Source organism: Lolium perenne, chromosome 4 (genome assembly GCF_019359855.2).
Source record: "Lolium perenne isolate Kyuss_39 chromosome 4, Kyuss_2.0, whole genome shotgun sequence".
In the NCBI taxonomy this organism is placed as follows: Eukaryota; Viridiplantae; Streptophyta; class Magnoliopsida; order Poales; family Poaceae; genus Lolium; species Lolium perenne.
This window is the reverse complement of record NC_067247.2, coordinates 130,120,482-130,142,598: the sequence shown is the minus strand read 5'-3', so window position 1 is coordinate 130,142,598 and position 22,117 is coordinate 130,120,482. Positions and strand designations below refer to the sequence as shown.

Below are 22,117 nucleotides of genomic sequence, written 5' to 3'. Positions count from 1 at the left end.
AATCATCTAAAAATACATAAATAATGAATGATCAATGCAAATAACAATGTAAACTACTCCTATATGATGCTATTATGATGATACAAAATGCACATATTAATCCCTACACCGAATAATGGTATCCCGGCTTCAACCCCATCTTGGCGACGTTTACGACGTCGAAAAGCCTGTGGGATTGTGTTTTCACTGGGCGCGCGCTCCTGCTTTGTGTGGTGTTGATCTCGTCGTCGATATTGTCTTCGCAGCCTTGGAGAGTGGTGGTGCTGACTGTTGCGGGTTTGTGATGGACGGGGAGGATCCGACCAGTTGGCTCCTGATCCGGCGTTGAAGATGCTAGGGGGGCTCCTCCGGATGATGTTCTATAGTGGGCTAGATCCAGTCTTATGGGGCTGGCGGTTATTGTGGCTTGTTAATTCCTTTTTTTTTTGAACAAGGCTTGTTAATTTCTTATGGCTAGGAGTTTCTTCAGTGACAAAGTATGAACCGGCTGCTAGTGCTCTTCTTCTCCGGTGACGGCGAAGGATTTGGGTCATTGGTAGTTGTGGTGAGGACGGTTTACAGTTGTACAACCATTTGTTTTCTTCTTGTTTTTTGTTACTTGTATTTGAACCATCTCTGTATTGCTACTTTTATGAATACAAGTAATGTATACCCACCGGTATACATAGTCAAAAGAAAAAGGAGGTGGGATTGGAGAGCATAATGTATGTTCTGTGCTTTGGATGAGAGCATAGGTCACATGTTCTTCCAATGTCCTGTAGGTAGCGAGATTTGTTTGGGTTTTTTTTCCCAATATGTCCCATATAATATGCCACAGACCCCTAAAACTGTGGCAGAGTTAGGTGTGTGGGTGGAATCCTTCCATGGTTTTGATCAAACCATGGTTAAAAATATTTTCAGCTGTAATTTTATGGGCATTGCAGAAGACCCGGAATAAAGCTTGTTTTAAGCATATTATGCCTAGTGATCCCTGCAATGTATTATTATAGATCTGTCATTGGATTTGAATATTGGAGTGAATTGCAAAAGAAAAAGGTGCGAAAGGAGTTGCGGCGTGGCATTGAGAAACTGAAGATGATCGGGAAAGAGATTTTGAATCGATCGCATGGATGGGCGCCGACGTGTCTATGGATAGAAAGCGGATACTGTTCGTCACAGATGATCCAGTATGGGCTTCGTTAGAGCTGTCAAAATGCAACAGTTGTATTAATTTCAGTCTTTCTGTAGTAGCAAAATCCTGTTGTTTCTTTAGTGAAGCGAGGGTACATCCCCTTTTATAAAGAAACTACATGTATGCTCTGTTTGAATTCAATGGTTCACTCTACATGGATCAAAACTACCGGTAGCTCCCTGCCACACACTGGTCTTCTTGAATTTTGAGAAGGGCCATCTTCCATACTAACGTGACTATCTTGTGATAATTCTGATACTGCGTTTCTCACGCTTGGTTGTCTAACAAGCTGACTGCAAACAATTAGATTGCAGTGAAAAAATGTATTTCAAGAAGAATCGGAATACTTAAACCATTTTTTATTTTTAATAAAATGATATATTAATATCGAGAGATACCAAATACACCCAGCCTCTGCAACAACATAAAAAAAAGAAGCTAAGAAAATAAAAGACCTGCTACGGTACTCTAGCCCTAGCAGCAATAATCCATCTACCACCAAGACAATACCTGAACTCCAGTCTCTCCAAAAGCGACACCTCCTAGAAGGGAACAGTACACGCGATGTCGTCGCCAAATCAAAGATCTTAGGTTTTTATCCTGAAGATAGTCTCTGTTCTCAAAACAATGCCTTCTACAAGGACATTGTTAGGCACAACCAGTGAAGGCCAGACCTTGGATTTTTCCCCTGAAAGATAAGACTTCGAACTTCACCCGTGATCCCGCCCCCACTTGCATACTACTGTTGCGAAACCTAGAACACCAAGCAAATCTCTCAACAACACAGAGACTCGAACATCCATTTCTAGTCCTCCAATCTGACCTTCATGATATTATCCACCTCTGATTTCACCTTGGACCAAAATGTTACCTGATGACAAGAAAGAACGAAGCTCCGCGTCGCTCTCTCCAGAACAAATGATCAGAATAAAAGCATAGATACCACCCGATCCACCAAACTCCAAGCATAGGGTGCACTGTTACATTCACCGGCACAATTTTGATAGTATATTCCCTCCATACCTATTTATAGGTCCTACGCAATTATTAAGCCTATCATACATTGATGAGGACGGGTGACCATGTGTATACTGCATGAATATATGATCCGACATTTAATTAGGTCATCATTCATTTCAGTGTAGTTTTGGAGCTGATGAGTAGTACTACATGACCAAATAGAGAAAGCATTAATGATGGATCCATGTACATTTTCTAAGATTTTAAAAATTCCTGAAAATCTCGAGAAGATATCTATTGAAAGAGTGGATTGACTGTCAATTTGTGAAGCTGAAAGAGTGGATGGACTGTCATGTGGAGTCGGGTAATCTCCTTAGTATTTCCATGATCCATCCATGGGCTAGCTTCTTCGGCTGCCGCTCTGGTTTACTCCTCACCCTTCTCTTCTCGTTTTTCTAGAGTACTAGTACAAATGCCCGTGCGTTACCACGGGTCTTTAAATTTTAGTTCGCAATGCACATATATAATTTATAATTTACTATGAAAATTCAAAACAAATTAAGGATGCCATAATATAGTACGGCATGATAATATCGAACGCAATAACAAGATAGTATTGTTGTGCATCTGCGTGGTTCCAGGTTCTTGATGTTCTTGTAATCTTCCGCGGTAAGTCGTACACATGTGTTGCCGTCATATTTGTCAACTCAACAACTTTTGCTTTTGGATTTATTATTGTCTCAATGAATATTTTTCTGATCAGTCAAACAACATTTCGATATTCATAAATATCCGAAAACAACCCTCAATCGTAGCCTTTTGTGTCAAACATATAAAAGGGCATTAGCAAATCTTCAATGATGTTGATGCTTTCTTGTCAGTATATGTGTCAATCAATTCAGTTTTTCTACCATCCCATATACTTAGCCATTTTTATGCCATTCTTCTCTTCTTAATACATATATGCATTTCTCCCGCATGCACTGCGGAGCTTAGCTGGGGCCGAACTGGGCCGTGGCCCGCCCAGATATTTTGCAAAACTTCCTATCTGTAGGAGGCCCAACCCAGTTACAGCCTTTAAGCTGCCTCTATCTGTTACTGTCAAATCTCTTTGATAGAAGCCATGATCATGGAGGAGGACGCGCTAGGTTTAGCGATTGAGACAGAGAGAGAAACAGGTGGGAATCGGGTGAACGAGTGGAGCAAGGAAGGAACAGAAATGCTACGCACCTCCCACGGCAAAAGGGAATCCGGGAGTTTGCCGCAGGCATGGCCCTGGCCGCAGCCCACATGCAGTTGGGCACCGCCCAGAGTTCCAGCAGTCCGATTACCCTGCCCATGTGATTTTACTTCTTTCCCGAACTCGTTGATAGCAATTTAGTACTCCCGGATGGGAGTAGCAATTTAATACAGTAGCATTTAGCACAGATTGCAAGGAAAATGGGAAAGGCCACTTAAGGAAAGAATTAAGGAGTATTTTGTTTTGAAACTAAAACAAGATGGCCTATGTTAAATTGAGGAATATACTTCACGCCACCAGAGATTACATAATGATTTTCCTTTTGTATTTTCTGGCCCGCCGATGGATTCTGTTGAAGCTTCGCCACTGCCCGCATGGTTTGAAGAATTAAAGTATATGTCAATCAGCATTGTACCATCCTCTACTAAGAAAACATTATACTAAATTCAAACAAGAAAACGATGCACGAACTTGTATGCCCTCTTAGCATCTCGGCTTATGAAGCTCCAAAGTGAATATTGAATAATAGTGGCTTAGCTTACAGAAAGAGGGTTCTTCCACTGGCTTGTACAAGAAAAACAAATACATTTGCTTTAGACCAAGAAAACAAACCCATCTGGCTCCTTGCTAGTGAAAGAGCTAGGCGATGACATGATCTCATTAATTTGTGTCAGCAATTATGTAGTGAGGCAGTGAGCTAGACAATGTCTCCTTGCTGGCGTGCCTTCTTGATACTACGATCTCTAATTTGCATATGCAACTATGTAGTGAGATGGGAAATATCGAACATGCTTTGACAAGTTCGTCCTAAACTCCTCAATAGTGAGTGTGTCCTTCTCTGTGAGCACATCCATGGGTTTGTCGTTTGCTGGTGCTCTTTCTCTGAAGAAGGTAATGCTCCAATAAAATAGGAAGGGCTGCCCATTCAGTTTTCTAAAAATCAACGAACTGGAACTCAAATTTCAATTGAATCTGCCATGCACTTATTATACATTTTCTTCTTTCAAAACTATCAATATATATAGAGAGTTGCTTTGGGTTTTCATACATATACTAAGGCTAGAGGAGGCTGAATTAGTTACAACTTGGACTATCCAGCAAATAAGTTTATTTATATGGTAATGAAAAGCAGTAGTATTGATAATTCCATTGGAAATAAAATGGCTCCTCACCTCTATGAATTTGAGTAACGGGAAGTATCATTGAAGCATTAGTGTGATCCACATATAAAACTCATATACCTCAACCTCAAGAAAGTTTATGAGACAAGAAGATGACATTACTCCGTATTATTTAGTCAGTTTCTAGCTAGCACTCGCGGCACAATGCTACATCAACTAAAGGGCCAAGGAATTCAATGATATCTGGTACTCCATTAGCTTCTCGGCATGCTCCCTTTCCTCTTCGCTTGATTACATAAAGAACCTGGGGAAAAGAAACAAATGCATTTCAGAAAATATTGACTACAGAATACTAATATATTTAGTAATTTTGGATAGACATAAGAATGTACTTACTTGGAAAATCTCTTTGGTTATCATCCAGCAAGCGGTTATTGTTCAGCAAGACTTACCTGAATATTATGTTTAGGACTAAAAACTTCATGCCGTGCAATCTCAGCTTGAAGCTCAACTTCACATCTCAAAGCTCAATAACATTTGCACAAATTTTATAGATACTGTCACAACTCAATTAGTCTTCCTTGTCAAAGGCACATGCATGTTAATATTCAGAGAAGTTTATGTTCTGCAATTTTCAATATAAAAGGTTCTAGGAGATCTTGATTGGCTGGCCTGGGGGTGGCTAGAGTTGCTGGCACTGATAGAAACACTGGCTAAGATGATGGTGGCTATGAAATAACTACATATCCGCCTCAATTTGAGTTACGTTAAGTACACGTAAGCCTAACACAATGGTCATTCATGCTGGAGTAATTTGTCTAGCCATGTTTTATGAGGTTCATGCTAATCATGGTGAAAGGTACCGATAATAGTGGAAACATGGCAAGTATGCAAATACAGATTAAGAAAAATGTAGAATGTCAAGGCTATATGTCACCATGATGTATGAGCATGCCGGCTCCACAAAATTTTGTTTCATATAATTTGGTACAAACCTTTGTAAACCAGCCCTTAGTTTCTCAATATTAATTGTCACACTTTTATAATTGCCCAAGGATTTAAAATTTTATCTAGCCCACGATAACTTAGTCGGACAATATCTCTGCAAAAGCCTGAGTATGACAGAAGAAGTGCGGAAATTTAATATTCAACGCAGACTGGACAACCAATCAAAATACAGAGCTTCAGTTCATATCATTTGAGTACCTTCACAGGTACCTTCTTAGCTTGTTCATCACTGTAACATCAAGTTGTTTATCTGGTACCTCTCACGGATTACCTGTGTGATTAATGAATTAGATCAAGGCATTATACGCGCAAAACTCGGCTTATACAGACATCATATACAACTTTAACAAATATTAATACGAAGTTTAGTATCATGCACATGAGAAAATTGAGCTGTAGAACCAAGATGCTAACAAATGGAGATGCGGGTCTAAAATGACACACTGAAAATAATATATTTTTGTCATTTGGGTCACGGATCGCCTACCTGGACCTTCTACTTCTCTACAGTAATAATAAATGCCATCTTCCCCATCATGATATGTCATCCCTGTCCTTATGTCATGATCTTGCTAGAGCACCTTTCACCCCGTCTACTAATCAAGTGTCAGTATCATCATAATTAAAGTTGCATGTTCCAAAATGTTCTTACAGGGAAACACCATTCTGAAATATCACCAAAGATCTGTAGAGATTGCTCCCATTGTCCTACATCAACAATGATCTATCAAAAACATATATGCAGTAAAGTATTACATGAAAATATAACATGACATGCTATTCTAAATACATGACATGCAAATAGATATAAGATTCTGAACATAACATCGAAGGAAATTCTATCAAACATGCACCTGGAAACATTCTTTTTTTTCATTACCATCACTAAAACCTGACGGTAGGCATTCACGCTTCTTGCCTCAGCCGGTAAATAGGCGTCTTTGTTAAAATCAAGACAAAGACACACTAAAATACGAAACATCCAAAAAAAGACATGGCTAATAATAATGTGGAAGGATAATTTCAGAACATGCATGGTTCTGCATACAACCGCCACACTCCGCAATGATTGTTGGATAAGTTATGATTTGATTGAAAAAAATAGTTACAACAATGCCCAGATCCTATAAATTAGCTTGCAAAACATAAATCTCGAACCTTGTCTCAAACAACCACATCGTACGGGAAGGAACTTGCAAAACAAAATGAAAGCTGGCAACTCCATGGGCTTAGATAAGTACATGGCCAAACTGTACTCATTTCGCAAACACGATTATTAGTAAATGATTGTACCAGGAGTAGCACAATTTCAGTTTATTAGGAGCAGAAATCCATCATTTAATAAATAATAGCGATTTATTGCATGCATGATTGAGAGGGGGTCTGGTCTCTCTGAACTCTGCACTTGTTCTCATGTCAAAGCACTACAAGAACTGGGAGATATTTTCGGAGATCAAAAGCACACACATATGCATCCTTTATAAATGAATACTGTAAAATGCACATGCATGCTCCCAAGAACGACCACAACAAAAGTACTGATTGATATAACAAAGTGAGAAAATGTTCATGCTTAACATTCCAGGTGATAGTGAAAAATGTTAATGCTCTTGGGGTGAGATGATTAACCCACCAAACTCCTCTTGGCTGAACAACTAAAACACTCACCACCTTCTCATGCTTTGCGGAGTGCAGATGAACCGACAGTTGCAAGTAAAACCAAATGGCTCTGTTTATTTATCACCACTTCGAATTTTTTTATTCTCCATCAAATATGATGGTGTAAACATCTAAATTAGTGCCTCAAACTCTAAATACAATCATGGTCCACATAAAAATCTAGAAGTATAGCCTTGCATCCAATCTACTCAGAATCATTATCTAAAGTTGAGGCCTGACATTTTCAGGGGTTGGCGAGATGAGGAATATATATTTCCGTCATCCCTAGATTTAAATTAATTTCACTGTTTCTGTCATTGTTTCTACTTGGAAGAGTAGAAGCTGCAACATTGGAGGAAGTAGCTAAGCCAATTTAAAAGTTGCAATTATGATATGCGGATAAATAAATAGCTGTACGGGTCAAAATGTAGTAACAAATATTATAGCAGAAAAAAGGCCATAAAATTATAAATCACAATATCCATATCAATTCATGGTACAAAAGGATTAAACGGACTGTAACTTATTTCTCTACAACTCTGATCAACATGAAACTAATATTCTGTCAGGTGAAACCATAGATCTTCCTTTTTGTACCTATATATTTATATACAAAAATCTTGTTCTACATGAAAATATAGGAGTGCTTGCGAATTTTGATTTATCAGTTGCATAACTCATTCTAACCATTATGTAGGCTTACCAAAATTGGTGTTACAGAAACCCATTGACTCTCATTTACCCAAGACAAATTGACATTGGTATAGAAGAAGCTAATTCGGGAGCTCTCCATGTATCTGACCCGTTCATGAAAGCAAAGAAATCCATTCCTAAGAGAGCATAGACATATATCCCTGATTACAAACATAATCCTGCAAAGAAAAACAAAAATGTGAGTAGGGGATGATTACGAACATAATTCCTTCTGTAGGCAAGGAGTTAACCCCAGGTTTGTGCTCAAATACAGTAGGACATGATTTTCAGAAAACCACGATTTACTATCCCGATGCTGATTACATTTGTGAAACTAAAGTATATATCTCACCAGATCGTGGATAAATTATATGTATAGGTAAACACCCTCTCGATCTGTCTCTAAGTTACTAACCTGCAGAGCAAGCTGTGATGTTTCACATTGAATTATTCATGTAATTTCTCCAACAGTATATTAGATCTTGTAAACTCATTTTTTCATAGTATTTGAGATGAGTTGGTCAGTTGGATACCTGAAAACATAATATATAGAAAGTTAGATCATCAAGCGCTGCCCAGAAAAGAATAAAAGCCAACAAATATGCATCAAACTCACTGACAAACTGCAAATATCGGACTGTTAACATTTTAGATGTTTCAGTTTCCAATTCTCACCAAATCTATATCTTCCGTGTGCAGAACTGTTAAAAAATGTGCACAATTGCAACCAATTTCAGGTACCTTCCATTTGTAGTGATGTTATCCCGCCGCGTTGTAGTAGCAATGCGCCGTCGAGCTGGGTGAGGGGCGGTGGCGTCCTCGTGACTGGCAGGCCGGCGAAGGCCTCCTGGAACACGGAGGCTTCCTGGAAAACAACGTCGAACTGGATGAGGGGCGACGGCATCCTCGTCCTCGTGAGGGGTAGGGTAGCGGCGACCTTCGGGAGCATAGCGTCTTCCAGGAAAAGGGCGTTGTGGAACACAGCATCATGGAGGTCGGCAACTTGGAGGGTGGCCGCGCTTGTGAGGGGCGGAGGAGGCCGAGCTACGCACTGTGGGTGGCGTCATCCTGTGCTTATATGGTCGGTGTCCGCGCTAGACGTGAGGGGCTCCGGTGACGGCGAAGCTCGAGTAGCTGGTGTCGGCCTACGCTGTGACGGCCAGTGTCCGCGCTCGAGGTGAGGGGCACCAGCGACGATCGAGATGGGGTTGGTGGGCGGCATCGGCATCGGCATCGGGGACGGTGGGCGGCGGTGGAACCCTAGCCGACGCTTGCGGATGAGAGAGGGAGAGGGTGGGGGAGCGACTGACGGGAGATGGAGGAAATTTCGCTGGGGGGAGGAATTGTGGGGACTGGTCCAGTTGTCGTTGCGTTCGAGAGAAGTGGACGACTAAAGGTTGGACGATGGTATAACCAAAATTTGGTGGCTACCGGGCAAGACCCATATTCGCCTCAAGAACATCGCTGTCTTGGGATCTCGAAGGAATCTGAACAACTAGCTCCTTCGGCTTTTTTGCTTCCTAGCAATTTTTTTGCTTCCTAGAATGCAATTCGGAAACTTACACTGAGGTTGACCTAATGCGTGACCATGTCTATTACCGTGTTCAGGCCACCATGCAACGAAGCACACATGCTTCCAACTACCAGGACACAGGATCAGGGCGTCGGCTGGCAGCTAAACCAAGTGTTCATCCTGTAAAACTAAACCTAATGGCTGGTTCAGTGTGACGTGGTTGTTTCTTTTACAGTGGTCTAGTGACGCGAGTGGACTCACATTTCCCCCTTCTCTATCTCTCCTCCTCCATTTCCTGAGTGCCTCCGTCTTTTCCCGAGTTCCTCTCCCCCATACCCTCCTGAGGCTCTGCCGGCCGAAGACAACGGGGGAGATGGAGCCGGCCTCCTATGTACAACACTAGTTGTAGGGTTAGGATTTGATCGAGTCTAGGTCTAGGATTTACCCATATGGAGAATGGTGTGATGCCCTTGGGGATTTGGCTGTTGTGGAGTGCGAGTTGTTTGTGGTGACAATGCAACTTCTCGTGGAGCTCCAATGGAGGGAGACGGAGGCGGTGGCGACAGGGCTTCTACATCCCCCCTCAATAAAGCTCTTATGGTGGTCTCAAGATTTTGGCAGCGCGGCCTTGGATTTTCCCGTTTCAAGCCACCGTGGTGGTGGAGAAGAAGAGGTGATTCCAGGAAGTGTTGTTCTTGGCGGATCTGCGGAGCGGCATTCTGGAGCTGATGGATTTCCTCGAGCGCAACACATGGCGACAGTTGTTGTCGCCGTGACCTTCAGCCAAAAAGGTGGCCCTTCTTCAACCTCAATGGCGGAGGCCTATTCGTCGATCCATCGCTGGAGCTCGACGCTTCTAGGATGCCAAGTGGTTCGTCCCCGGAACCCTGGAAATGGCCAGCGACTGAGTTTCATCATCGGAGGAGAGCCTTCGAGCATGCTGCTCTCGAAGCTCGGCGGAAGCGCCTGGAGTTCGACGGTGAATGGTGGCAGAGGCGCTCTTGTCCTCTATTGCCTTTTCTCTTTTTCTGCTAGGGTGTTTTTTAGAAAAGTGGGGACAGTTTTGATCGCCTGATCTGTCCATATATGCAGTACTGTACTACTCTACTACTAGCGTGATCGATCGCATTCTGCATCCGGAGAAGAAACAGCTCAGCTCAGCTCGACTTGTCTGTTGCCTCACCACCTCTGCGCCTCCCACCTCCTCGCCATACTCACCACCTCCCTCCCCGATCGAAAATGTCCACCGGAGGCGACGTCGACCCCCGCACCGGCTACTGCGCCACCACCAGGTCCTTCCGCAGCCTCCGCCCGCCGCCGCCCATGCTGCCGCCGCCGGACGTCCCGCTCACCTTCCCGGCCTTCGCGCTGTCCCTCCTTCCCTCCCCACTCCCCGCCCACCCGGCGCTCCTCGACGCCGCTACCGGCGAGGCCGTCTCCTACCCGGCCTTCCTCTCCCAGGCGCGCGCGCTCGTCGGCGCCCTGCGCTCCTCCCGCGAAGTACTGCCCCCGCTCGGCCGCGGCGACGTGGCCTTCGTCCTCGCCCCCGCGCGCCTCGACGTCCCCATCCTCTACTTCGCGCTCCTCTCCGTCGGCGTCGTAGTGGCGCCGGCCAACCCGGCCCACACCGCCGCCGAGGTGGCGCGCCTCGTCGCCCTCTCCGGCGCCTCCGTCGCCTTCGCCGTCTCCGCCACCGCCGCCAAGCTCCCCGCCGCCCTCCCCGTCGTGCTCCTCGACTCCCCGCGCTTCCGCTCCCTCCTCGACCACCGATCACCAGGGGAGCCGCTCCTCGACGCGGCGGTGCGGCAGTCGGAGACGGCGGCGATCCAGTTCTCGTCCGGCACGACGGGGCGGGTGAAGGCGGCGGCGCTGCCGCACCGGTGCTTCATCGCGATGGTCGCGGGGTACCACGCGCAGCACGTTCAATCAGGCAAGGCCCGCGAGACGACGCTGATGGGCGCGCCCATGTTCCACTCCATGGGGTTCTGCTTCGCGCTCAAGGGGCTGGCGCTGGGGTTCACCTCGGTGCTGGTGACGGAGGCGGCGGCGCGGGCGGGGCTAAAGGGGATCCTAGACGCGGCGGAGCGGTGGCGGGTCACGGAGATGCTGGCGGCGCCGCCCGTGGTGTCGGGGATGACGAGGCTCAGCTGCTGCCACCTGGCGAGCCTGGGGCGGGTGATCTGCGGCGGCGCGCCCCTGCCGGGATCGGTGGCGGAGCGGTTCCGGCGGCAGCTCCCGCACGTGGACCTGTGCATGGTGAGTGCTTCGTTCCACCGCCGCCCTGTTCGTCGTTTTCAGTTTCTTTTTTCCTCACCTGTCCAGGGTGTTACTGTCCTGTCTGTCGTTTTCAGTTCCTCGGAAACGCCACAGTTTTCCTCTTTTTCAAATGCGTACCGTATCTGTCGTTACTCCGATCACCGTAAATTAGTGTAGACGCGACCCATCAACCTGTCAGCAGATTCGGCAAGATATAGATCGTCCAAGAATTTGCAGTCCTCGATCAGTCTGTCGGCGCCTAGAAGTATTGATCCAACGTTATGATCTGTATAAAATATCATAATTCTCTCACTCCTCGAAAATTGTATGAACATCAGCTGAGATTTGATGCGCCCCATATTTACCCGGCAGAAAAAAACTGTACATTACGAGTATATACTACAGTATTGCAATGAGAATTCGATATTGTAATGCGTTTATGAGGAGGGGTGGTGCTTACACCACGGGCATTTTCCATGACAGCGTCCCCCTCCCGTTAAATTTAAACACATCAAAAGACTAAGATCGTCCCGTACCTCTTCGTAATTAAACTTATGAAGTCACGGAAGTTTGGAGAAGAGGGGCTATAGTGGAAAAATGTTCCATGACATACAAAATCGTGGAGTAGCCACGGTCCTTGCGAGTCCCTGTCTCCGCCGCTGATTTTGAGTTCTCTAAGTGAATGGAAGATAGAATGGTACGACTTTACCGACCATGACATGGATGGTGTTGACCTAAGTGATCTTAAGTACTTAGTCAGCCTTCTCTTGTTTGTACGCCCTAATTTTCTTAGAAAAAAATAAAATCTCCCATTAGTTTTTTTCCGATAAAGGATGCTTTATTATTTTTGGGAAGCAATTACATCCAGCCTCTGCATAATTAGGATGCACATAACCGTTCAAGTATCTGAATTCAAAGTATATAAAAAACTAGACGAAATACATATCGAAACGATAAATCATATAACGCCTAAGATGAGGATGGCACTACAATCCGTAGACTATGCTGCCACCCATGTAGGGAAAAAGTATCCCTCGCCGTAGCCTTCAACCGTGTACAGACCTTCGTAAAATAGGTCTCGATTTTCCACCCGCTGAAGAGGTAACCACGAACGGAGAATACCTGTACATCTGTAGATGACCTGCAACAAAGAACAATTTTTATCATTTTTTTTTTGTTATTTCTACTTAGGCAAAGCGCCCAGATAACTGCAAGCACCCCCACCCTAAGAAGCAACTTAAACCTTGAATCGACACCTTGAAATCAGTTGCCAAAGACATTGGCCAAACTAGTCGGGGGATACAGGGTAGATGCTAAATCTCCCGTTAGTTAAAGGAGGATCTCTTAGAAATTAAGACTAGACTATATATTTTCCACAATGTACCATAGTACTCTCTTAACTTGGCAACAAAAATTTCCTACCAACACTAATTAATATTCATTAACCACTGGATTATACTCTTAACCAAGTCCAATCCACCTAAAGCTAGTCGCAGGAACTGACTTAGAACATGACAATTGCAGAGACATCTCATATATCAGCATCTTACCTGACGCTAGCAAGTACTACTAGTATTCATTATAGGATGATAATATTTTCTGGATTATAGGAGTGAGGTTTTTTACTTTTAGTTGCTTATATGTTCTTACTTTATTTTGAAATAGATCTTTGATACATTTAAAATGTTAATAAATTAAAAAGAAAATTCACGGGTGCATCTTTACATGCTGCACGCGTACAAAGTCCATAAAAAATCAACTTGTCATTTCAACTACGTAAAAAAATAAAATTGATGCTAAAAATAAAGAGACATGGTTTGTCTCAGACACACAAAATATTGTCTTTTCGCGACAATTGTACGAACTCATATAGATTATCGAGGTGTACATGCAAAATAATTGTTAGAATTTTTAACAATTAAAAAATATATATCTTTAGGTGGAGGGAGCATATGCATGGGGTTGGGGGGGGGGGGGGGGAATTGAATTTCCGACTGATTGTCCCCTTTGTATCGGTAGCCTACCCGTAGTGGTAGTATGTCAGCTAGTATTATGCATATTAATCTCACAAAAATGAGGTAATTAAGAAGGTGAGAGGAGATTAGAGTAACATAGATTGATACTGTATCAGATCATGTCGCGTATCACGAGAAAAGTTAATGCCAAATAAGTCTTGTATACACAAATTTACATTAAGATTTTCAAAAGCAATAAATATAGCATATCTATGATACCACTTCACGATATTAGCCAGTACAGAGATAATATCACTACTACATGATACTTACAGCTATGGCTAGGCTTAGAACGTTGTAAAAGGAATTTATTCTAGTTTTTTTTCGCATGAGATACCGAAGGTTATTTGGTGATATTTTCAAGGTTTATCAAGCAATGCCCATTTAAAACGAAATCCATTTTCAAACTTGCTTTTATTATTTCAAACTTGCTTTTATTACGGAAAGTGCATCATCAGTATCCTGCGGGAGTGGGTACCACATGGTCTCGCACCGGCGCCCTCAGCTGTTCCGTGCCCATTCCACGTTTTCCACCTATTTTCTTCTCTCTTCCTGCCCAATTAATCCGACTCCATCGGCATCCTCCGATCATGTACCAACACATGTTTGTGGTGCCGTATAATTGGACGTCTAAAAAACTGCCTAAATGGGCTGTCCTTTTTGGGATCTGGAACGGCTGCAGTTGATTTCACAATGTGTAAAACGCAAAACATCGCGCTGTAAATAAAAAAAATATGGATGGGGCTTCTGATAGAGGTGGTCTTACGAGTTGCGTGGAGCACGCATGTGCAGTAACGTGGAGAAACTTATAGTTCCAAGGCAGCAGAATAACAAAATGTAACATGTAACATGTGTGTTATGTTCATGTGACTCGGCGACAAAAACTCTGTACATAGTTTTTGTCTAAACATATCCCTCAACATTGCAATGTTGGAATACAAGCCAAGTGGCCAAGACCCCAGGACGTGTACACCCCTCACGTCAGCTTCGTGGAATGAACTTTTCACACACACATGTCCATGTGCCCGTGCTTCTGTCGGAGTAGCTAGCATTCTCTCACACCTTGTCGTTTCTTTTAGTTACATCTTTGGCTTCCCAATCTCTTCACAAGAGCATCTCGCTACAAAACAACCTAAAGTTCTAAAAGCTTTCAGCTTTTATTCAGATGAACTTTGAACTACTTTGCCAAAAGAAAAGAAAACTAAAGTTATAACATAAACATTAAATCACGGACTTACCCTAATTCATCGGTGGTTTCAGTACAAAATCATGATCCCCTATATAGCCTATGAGTTCTTGAATATCCCACACCGTTTCTCCATAGACTTTCTACTTTGATCCGAGTCAAATAATACAATCTCGAATTTGAAGGTCCAATCCAATCTTGCAACTCATACATGCGGACTTCTAAATTTATCGGCATAGATTTGTACCGAAAAACTTAATCTTAGCTCCCCTTACATCCTCGTCTCCCAATCAAGGTTGATGTATATGGCCACGTGGTGGCGTGCGGAAGGCCCTTAGGTGAGGGAACAGAAATCCACTGACCACCTGTGGACATCTATCCTACCACACGAGTTTGGGGGTGGCTGAAGCTCGATGCATGATAACGGAGAGGTGAGGGGCAGACACCAAAGGGGGTTGGGAGGCAACTGAGCTTAAAAAACAAAGGAAGGGCGGGCCGCAAGTGATGGCCGGAGGGAGAATGGCATTAAGAGGAAGTGAGAGGGGTTGTGAGGTTCAAAGTCCAATCTTGAGTCAAGACAGAGGCAAGCCCAAGCCAATCTTTGACCCTACAATGGGAGTATAAGTGTGCCGCCATCTCTTGAATTTGCTTGCAAAGCGGGCAAATACCACAATTATTCCATCCTCTTTTCTCAAGCTGGTCGGCTGTCCAAAGCCTATTATATTTCGAATAGCCAACCATGTTAGGAAAATCACCATGTATCAGTGCGTTGAGTTGGCTGGAAATTGAAACACCAAGACCCATGTGACTTATACAACAGTATTAGAACTGCAAAGTAAAGCTGGGAACTTTCTTTAGGCGGTAGTAAAACTGAGATTTGACTTGGAAGTTTGGTAGTAATAAGATCCCCAGAGAGATAAGATCTCCAAATGAAAGGCACGGCGTCTATAATTTTCGAGTGTGACGGCGACGGAGCTGACAATAGACCTTCCAATGATATAAACTAAGTACAACTAGTGTGACATTTGTCGATGTAGACAGGGCAACCAAGTCTAATCCATCTCTATCTGGAGTTTTGCGGACCAGGTTATGACTGCACTTCAACTCATGTGTTACTATCAGACAACTAGTACCAAGGCCTACAATTCAGGCCCGAATTTCTCTGTGTCGATCTCATGCCGATCGCCTGTGAATATGATGATGTTGCTTCAGCCTTCAGCACTCGCTGGAGTCGATGATGGATTTAAAACCATGTGACTGGAACTGGGATCGCACAAAAGGTCTTGGACGCTTTTGCTTGCTTTGCTTGTATATCACTGCATGCCTACTTGTGTTGCATCGTTACAAAATTTGCAGCATCCCTGGAAATTTGGCCAGTGATGAGGAGCATGTCGGATATGAATCCGTCCAGCAGATCTGAATCTCGTTGGCTACCGCAATATTATATGTTGCTGTGTAGGTCATATATACATCTTGGTCATTCAATTTAGCCACAGATAAGTCGTGTACCCCGTTGCCCAGTTAATCCACACTGACGGATCACGGGTTAATCGTTGATGTCAACAGTCAGCAACACAAACAACCTACAATGACATGTCACCCTGTGTCATTTACACGAAACAGCGAGACTCCACATATATTTATTTTATTTTATCTCCTTATTGAGCATGCTTAAAATATCTGTATACATTGCCACCACTAGTCAACGGAGGAGACCGAGGCACGAGACACAAAATTTATAGAGTTTGAGAAATTGTGTGAAGTGGCTTCACACAGAACATCGTCTACTGCAAATTGTAGCCATAGGATCTATTCAGTGTCGGAAAATTCATCGGTCTTTGGATTCAGCTTCAAAACATCCATCCCGATGAAGGAACTGAGGATGGCAGCTTGTGGACATTGACCCCAAGTGGTAACACTTGGCAACCTCACTTGCAAAGCACAATTTTTGCAATCTCAACCAACATGAATAGAACGGTGTGGAAATTTGGATGCCTTTAAAAAAATCAAGGTCTTCGCGTGACTTGTTCTCAAAGATAAGACTATGGATGGCTAGCTGCCTTGAAAAGAGAGGATGGTAAAATTGAGGTCTTTGTCCTTTATGCAAAAGAGTCACAGTATAAGCGGCACATCTTTTCACATATTGCCATTTCATCATTAGGATTTGGGGTCTCCTCAAGGATTGGCTTGGGCTTTACTACCTCGACTTAGACAATTGGCCAACAAAATATCTTCAAAATGAAGTTACCACGGACGCAAAGCTTTTGAGTGAATTCATGCCGGGGGACTAGTCGGTCATAATATGTTTTCTTTCAAAATTTTGTCAAACACCTTCTTAAAAAATAGAGATCTGGGCAATGATTTTGCCTCTGTTTTGAAAAAAAAAATTTACTCACCGTGTCAAATTTGTTCAAGTATAGGAGATCTTCGGTATTTTCCTCTTGAAGTAGGAAATGCTCAGTCGCTTTTTCTAAAGTTAGTGCCGTCAATCTGCTTCAGGGTTATGGCTCAACAGAGGGTGGGGGCATATCAATTATGGTCCACCGGGACGAATGCTCCCACGTAGGCTCCGCCGGACGGATTTCCAGTAACGTGGAGGTGAAGATCGTCGACATCGTCACCGGCGAGCCCTTGTCGGTTGGGCAGAAAGGGGAGCTGCGCTTGAGAGGCCCTTCCATCATGACAGGTGAAGTGACCCCGAGAAAATCCTCGTGCAATGCACATGCAGTGCCCTGGGTTATTTCCGTCAGACTAACGCTGCACTGAGATTAGATTACTTACGGTTCTGTGCCCATGAGGTTTGCAGGTTATGTCGGCGACGACGAGGCTAACGCGGCCGCCTTCGATTCGGATGGCTGGCTGAAGACCGGTGACCTTTCCTACATAGACCAGGATGGGTTTGTGTTCGTGGTAGATAGGCTGAAGGAGCTGATCAAGTACAAGGCCTATCAGGTGAGCTCTTAGTTTCTGAACACAGCGTTATATTCTACAATTTGATTGCATCTGTCTGTCATGGGTTGATCCTTTTGCTCTGTAAACTGAACACTGCAGGTTCCGCCTGCAGAGCTGGAGCTTGTGCTGCAATCGCTGCCAGAGATTGTTGATGCTGCAGTTATGCCGTAAGCCCACTAAAGCGCTGCTCATGGTTGAATAATTTCGAGCTGTGTACTCTCAAGTCTCAGCCGGAATGAATGATACTGTAAGAACTTGTAAACACCACTACTGTTCTGACGAATTTGCAGGTATCCTCACGAAGAGGCGGGGCAGATACCGATGGCGCTGGTGGTAAGGCAACCGGGAAGCAAGGTCACGGAGGCACAGGTCATGGAGCACGTCGCGAAGCAGGTGGCGCCGTACAAGAAGATCCGCAAGGTGGTCTTCGTCGACTCCATTCCCAAATCGCCGGCCGGAAAGATCTTGAGAAGGCAGCTAACAAGCTATCTGCAGTCGTGTCCCGCGGCCAGACTGTGATCATGTCTTGTGACCATCGACCAGTGAGACTGTATTCCGCATTGTTGGAGTGGGCATAAGAAGAGCAATGGTAGGGTGTCGTCAGAAATAAAATGGTGGTACATGACATTCCATCCTGGTGTATATGTTGTAGAGTAACTGTGGACACTTAAGTTTTTGTTCAAACCATGTACTGCCTTCGTCTAGTTGTATCCCCTCTCCTCCTCCCGCGACCCCCGCACCGGGCTCCCCCTGTCGGTCCCCTCGCCTCCTCCCATAACCTCGCCCCCCCCCCCCCCCCCTCCGCCAGCGCCGGGCAAAGCCCGCGCGATGTGGATGCGGCAGCGGCGACACCCACTCTCCCTCCTTCAGCTGTTGTGGTGTGCGACGGCGACCAGAGGCATGACGCTGCGAATGGATGGCGGCGGCAGGGAAAGCTAGTGAGGGCCCCGATCTTGCATACTGCTAGCTCCCGGGCGTGGCAAGGAAGGTGGCACTGTACGCATCACCTATGAGCAGGGGCGGCAGCCTTGGGCATGGTGGTAGCGACCTTCTCTCCAAGGTGGACGACCTCAATGGGATCTGGGGTTAGGAATCTTGGGATCCTGTTGGCCACCAAAACCCACCGGCGAGTAGCGACGGGCAACACGTAGAGCCGGGAGGCTCCCAGGACTGCGGCTGGCCCTGGTCCCTCGAGCGACGGCCCGCAAAGCTCCGGCACGCACGTCCGATGCTGGTGCAAGGGCGTGCCACCTGACCTATACCTGGTCAGGAAGGTGATGATTCGCTTCGCTTAGTTTCCTGCATGGCATACATGTAAACATTAAATACGAGCCTCGATCGGCTCTCAGGTTGTCCTGTGAATCGGCTCAAGGAGCCGAATCACCCATGATTCGTATGAGGTCTACGATAACATGGTGATCCTGCTTGATCAATATTAAGTTAAAACGATCTACGACGATCTAGGGTTTTCACCACATAACCGGAACGTCCTACACGTAATTGAGCCTGGCAGCCACGCAAGATGATAATAAACCAGCCCTAGTTAAGGCCAAAAAACCAACATGGAGTTGATTCCCGGAACATCTTGTCTAGGGCTAGCAAACTACACCCTACGTACTACTGGATCCTTCAACCCGTTTGCAAGGCCTAACTATGTAGATATTAAACTAATCCTTGAAGAACAAGGAGCGATCGTAACGGATCGGATCTACTGAACAATGATTAAGCAAGGTGCCACCCTTGCACCTCAGATCGGTACAAGGGTGGCTAGATATCTAGTGGTAGCATGGCTAGACAAATACATCAAGAAAGTACTGATGCTAACCCTAACATATCTATGATAACTACGTTGCTCGCCATCAACAAGGCTTCAGCACGAGCAACGCATGTACAACGAATAAACTCGATACTGCCTAGATCGCGAGACGCGATCTAGGCAGCATGATGCTTACCCGGAAGAAACCCTCGAAACAAGGGGTGGCGATGCGCCTAGATTGATTTGTTGTGAACGTGGTTGTCCTCTTTCTCAATAACCCTAGATACATATTTATAGTCCGTAGACTTTCTAACGTGGGAATAATCCCAACCGTGCACGAGCTAAACTCCTTTACTCCTAACCGACACGTATCCTACTATAATTACAGATACACGGGCAAACTAGCCCAAACTTCTTTTACAAGGCCGATCCATGCATATTTTCCGTGTATATTCTCCAAGCCCATCTTAATCACGGCCCACCTCTGATCCGGTTAAATTCTGGTGATAACACATGCCCCCCTGGTTTTGGTAATGATAATTCCAAAACCACTCTGCCTTTTCTCCGTTGGGTCACGTCGTGGCAGGGCAAAACCGTCGCAGTATCCTTCATCATGATGCATTGCCTTCTCCACTTCTCCGCGTGATCTGACAGTTGTTTTTTTTTCTTTTGGCACCACTTCCTCGGAAACTGCTGTGGCATTAAACCCACTATCTCCCCTTTTATTTAACCGCGCCGAACAGTTCGCCTCTTCATCCCCTTGCTCTGTTCTAGCCATCGGCACCAGAAAACCCCCATCTCCTGTAGCAATGTCGTCCTCTTCCTCCTCCTCCGCCTCGTCGGATCTTTCCTCCCAATCCTCTTCATCTCGTGAGCCAACGCCGGAGTGGGGCTCGCTGGCGGCGCACGACATCCTCGCCCCACCGGAGTGGGACAAGGAGGACCACGACCCCTTCGTCTGGTCCGAGGACGACAAGTCCTTGACCAGCGGCGACGATGACCTCCAGTTCCTTGCCGATGGGGAACTGGAGGCGACAAGCGAGGACGACTCGTTCTCCTGGGACGGCTACACTTCCTCCGAGGAGGAGGAAGAAGAGGAGGACGACGACTCCCTTGAAGATTATCCGCCGACGAAGCGCTTCCGCGCCGGATCAGATGACGACGACGACGACGAGGAGGAGGAGGAGGCTCCCAATGAGGGCTACGGGAGCAGCGACGAGGAGCCCGCCGGCAGCAGCGCCGATGAGAGCTCCGATGGCGACGACGAGGGCAGCGACGGCCCGTAGGGTAGCATCTACTAGTATAGGTCTAGTAGTAGTAGCAGATTGGTCAATAGACCTTTCTTTTGTTCTCCCTCCCTTGAGCAATCGACTCGTTCTTTGTAAGAAATCCCCTTTATTTATGAAGAAAATATTCCTCCATTGACTTTGCTTTCTCGTCAAATTTGCCGATTGCCAAACGAAGTCAACGCGCAAAGAGCCGATGGCAGGGCATCGGCTTTTACCATAAAACGCGATTTAAGGTCAAATCAGTTTCCTATTCACACGGTTAGACAAGTCCAGTCCGTGCCCACGCCATCCTCCAACCTCAAACGCACAGATCTAACTCCTCAGCAAATCCAATGGGAGAATCATCCCAAATGCCACGGTCTCTGGCCTGAAGCTGATCTGTTACCACGCTCAACTGAGCTTGTTCCTCTAGAGTTGATGACTAGGCATCGGCTTTTTATTATTCTAAAGTCGATGTCCGAGCATCGGCTGTACTGGTATCCATGTTTCTAAAGTCGATGTCTGTGCATCGGCTGTGGTTTGCATATAATTTTTTTTTTACTGGCCGATTTTATGCATCGGCCCCCATGTTTCACTGTCCGTCATCCCACATGCTTGGGAAATATTTCTTGAGGTGTTGACCATTGACGGCTACTGGGAATTTAACACCGTCCAGCTGCTCGAGCATGTATGCATTGCCCTTCAATACCTGGTCAACTTTGTACGGACCGTGCCAATTAGGAGACCATTTGCCATATGCTTTATCCTTAGTTCCTAATGGCAACACAGCTTCCCATACTAGATCACCAACCTGAAACTCCTTTGGTCTCACCTTCTTATTGTATGCGCGAGCTACCTTGGCCTTGTTCTCTTTAATCTTTTCCAACGACCAAAGTCTGAGTTCCGTTGCATCCTCAATAGTATCACTCATCAGGGCTGCATATTCTTCAGCTGTTAGATCGTTCTGAAACGTGACACGTCTCGATCCAGCCGTAATTTCCCAAGGTAATACGGCTTCCTGCCCATAGACCAGCTGATATGGCGAAGTCTTTATAGTTCCATGGCATGACATGCGATAGGCCCACAAAGCTTCCGACAAAACCTCATGCCAACCCCTAGGGTTCTCGTCAATTTTCCTCTTAATCAGCTTGATAAGGCTCTGGTTGGACGCTTCAGCTTGCCCGTTGGCTTGAGCATAATATGGAGATGATCGGATCAGCTTAATTCCCATGTCATCGCAGAACTTTCTGAATTCTTTAGAAGTGAAGACCGAACCTCCATCGGTCGTGATGGTTTGGGGAATCCCGAATCTATGAATG

The 22,117-nt window shown here is 45.2% G+C and overlaps 1 protein-coding gene and 1 long non-coding RNA gene across 6 annotated transcripts; one reads left to right on the top strand and one right to left on the bottom strand.

Annotated features, from left to right (window-relative positions):
• Positions 1 to 4,548: 4,548 nt before the first annotated feature.
• LOC127293895 (uncharacterized) lies at positions 4,549 to 9,213 on the bottom strand. 5 transcript variants are annotated; one of them, XR_011742811.1, is made up of 6 exons: positions 8,528 to 9,213; positions 8,268 to 8,385; positions 5,988 to 8,031; positions 5,699 to 5,771; positions 4,889 to 4,944; positions 4,549 to 4,796 (listed from the first exon to the last, which is right to left on the bottom strand). It is a non-coding gene; the product is annotated as an uncharacterized lncRNA (long non-coding RNA). The 5 variants fall into 5 exon arrangements; XR_007846220.1 differs by having other exon boundaries at positions 4,889 to 5,771; XR_011742810.1 differs by having other exon boundaries at positions 4,549 to 4,944.
• A 1,266-nt stretch (positions 9,214 to 10,479) lies between these two features.
• Positions 10,480 to 18,478, top strand: LOC127293894 (4-coumarate--CoA ligase-like 7). Its single transcript, XM_051323602.1, has 5 exons — positions 10,480 to 11,621; positions 17,322 to 17,508; positions 17,629 to 17,774; positions 17,874 to 17,941; positions 18,065 to 18,478. Exons 1-5 carry the CDS (start codon positions 10,605 to 10,607, stop codon positions 18,291 to 18,293), a joined length of 1,647 nt encoding a protein of 548 aa, XP_051179562.1. The 5' UTR covers positions 10,480 to 10,604; the 3' UTR covers positions 18,294 to 18,478.
• Positions 18,479 to 22,117: the final 3,639 nt, after the last annotated feature.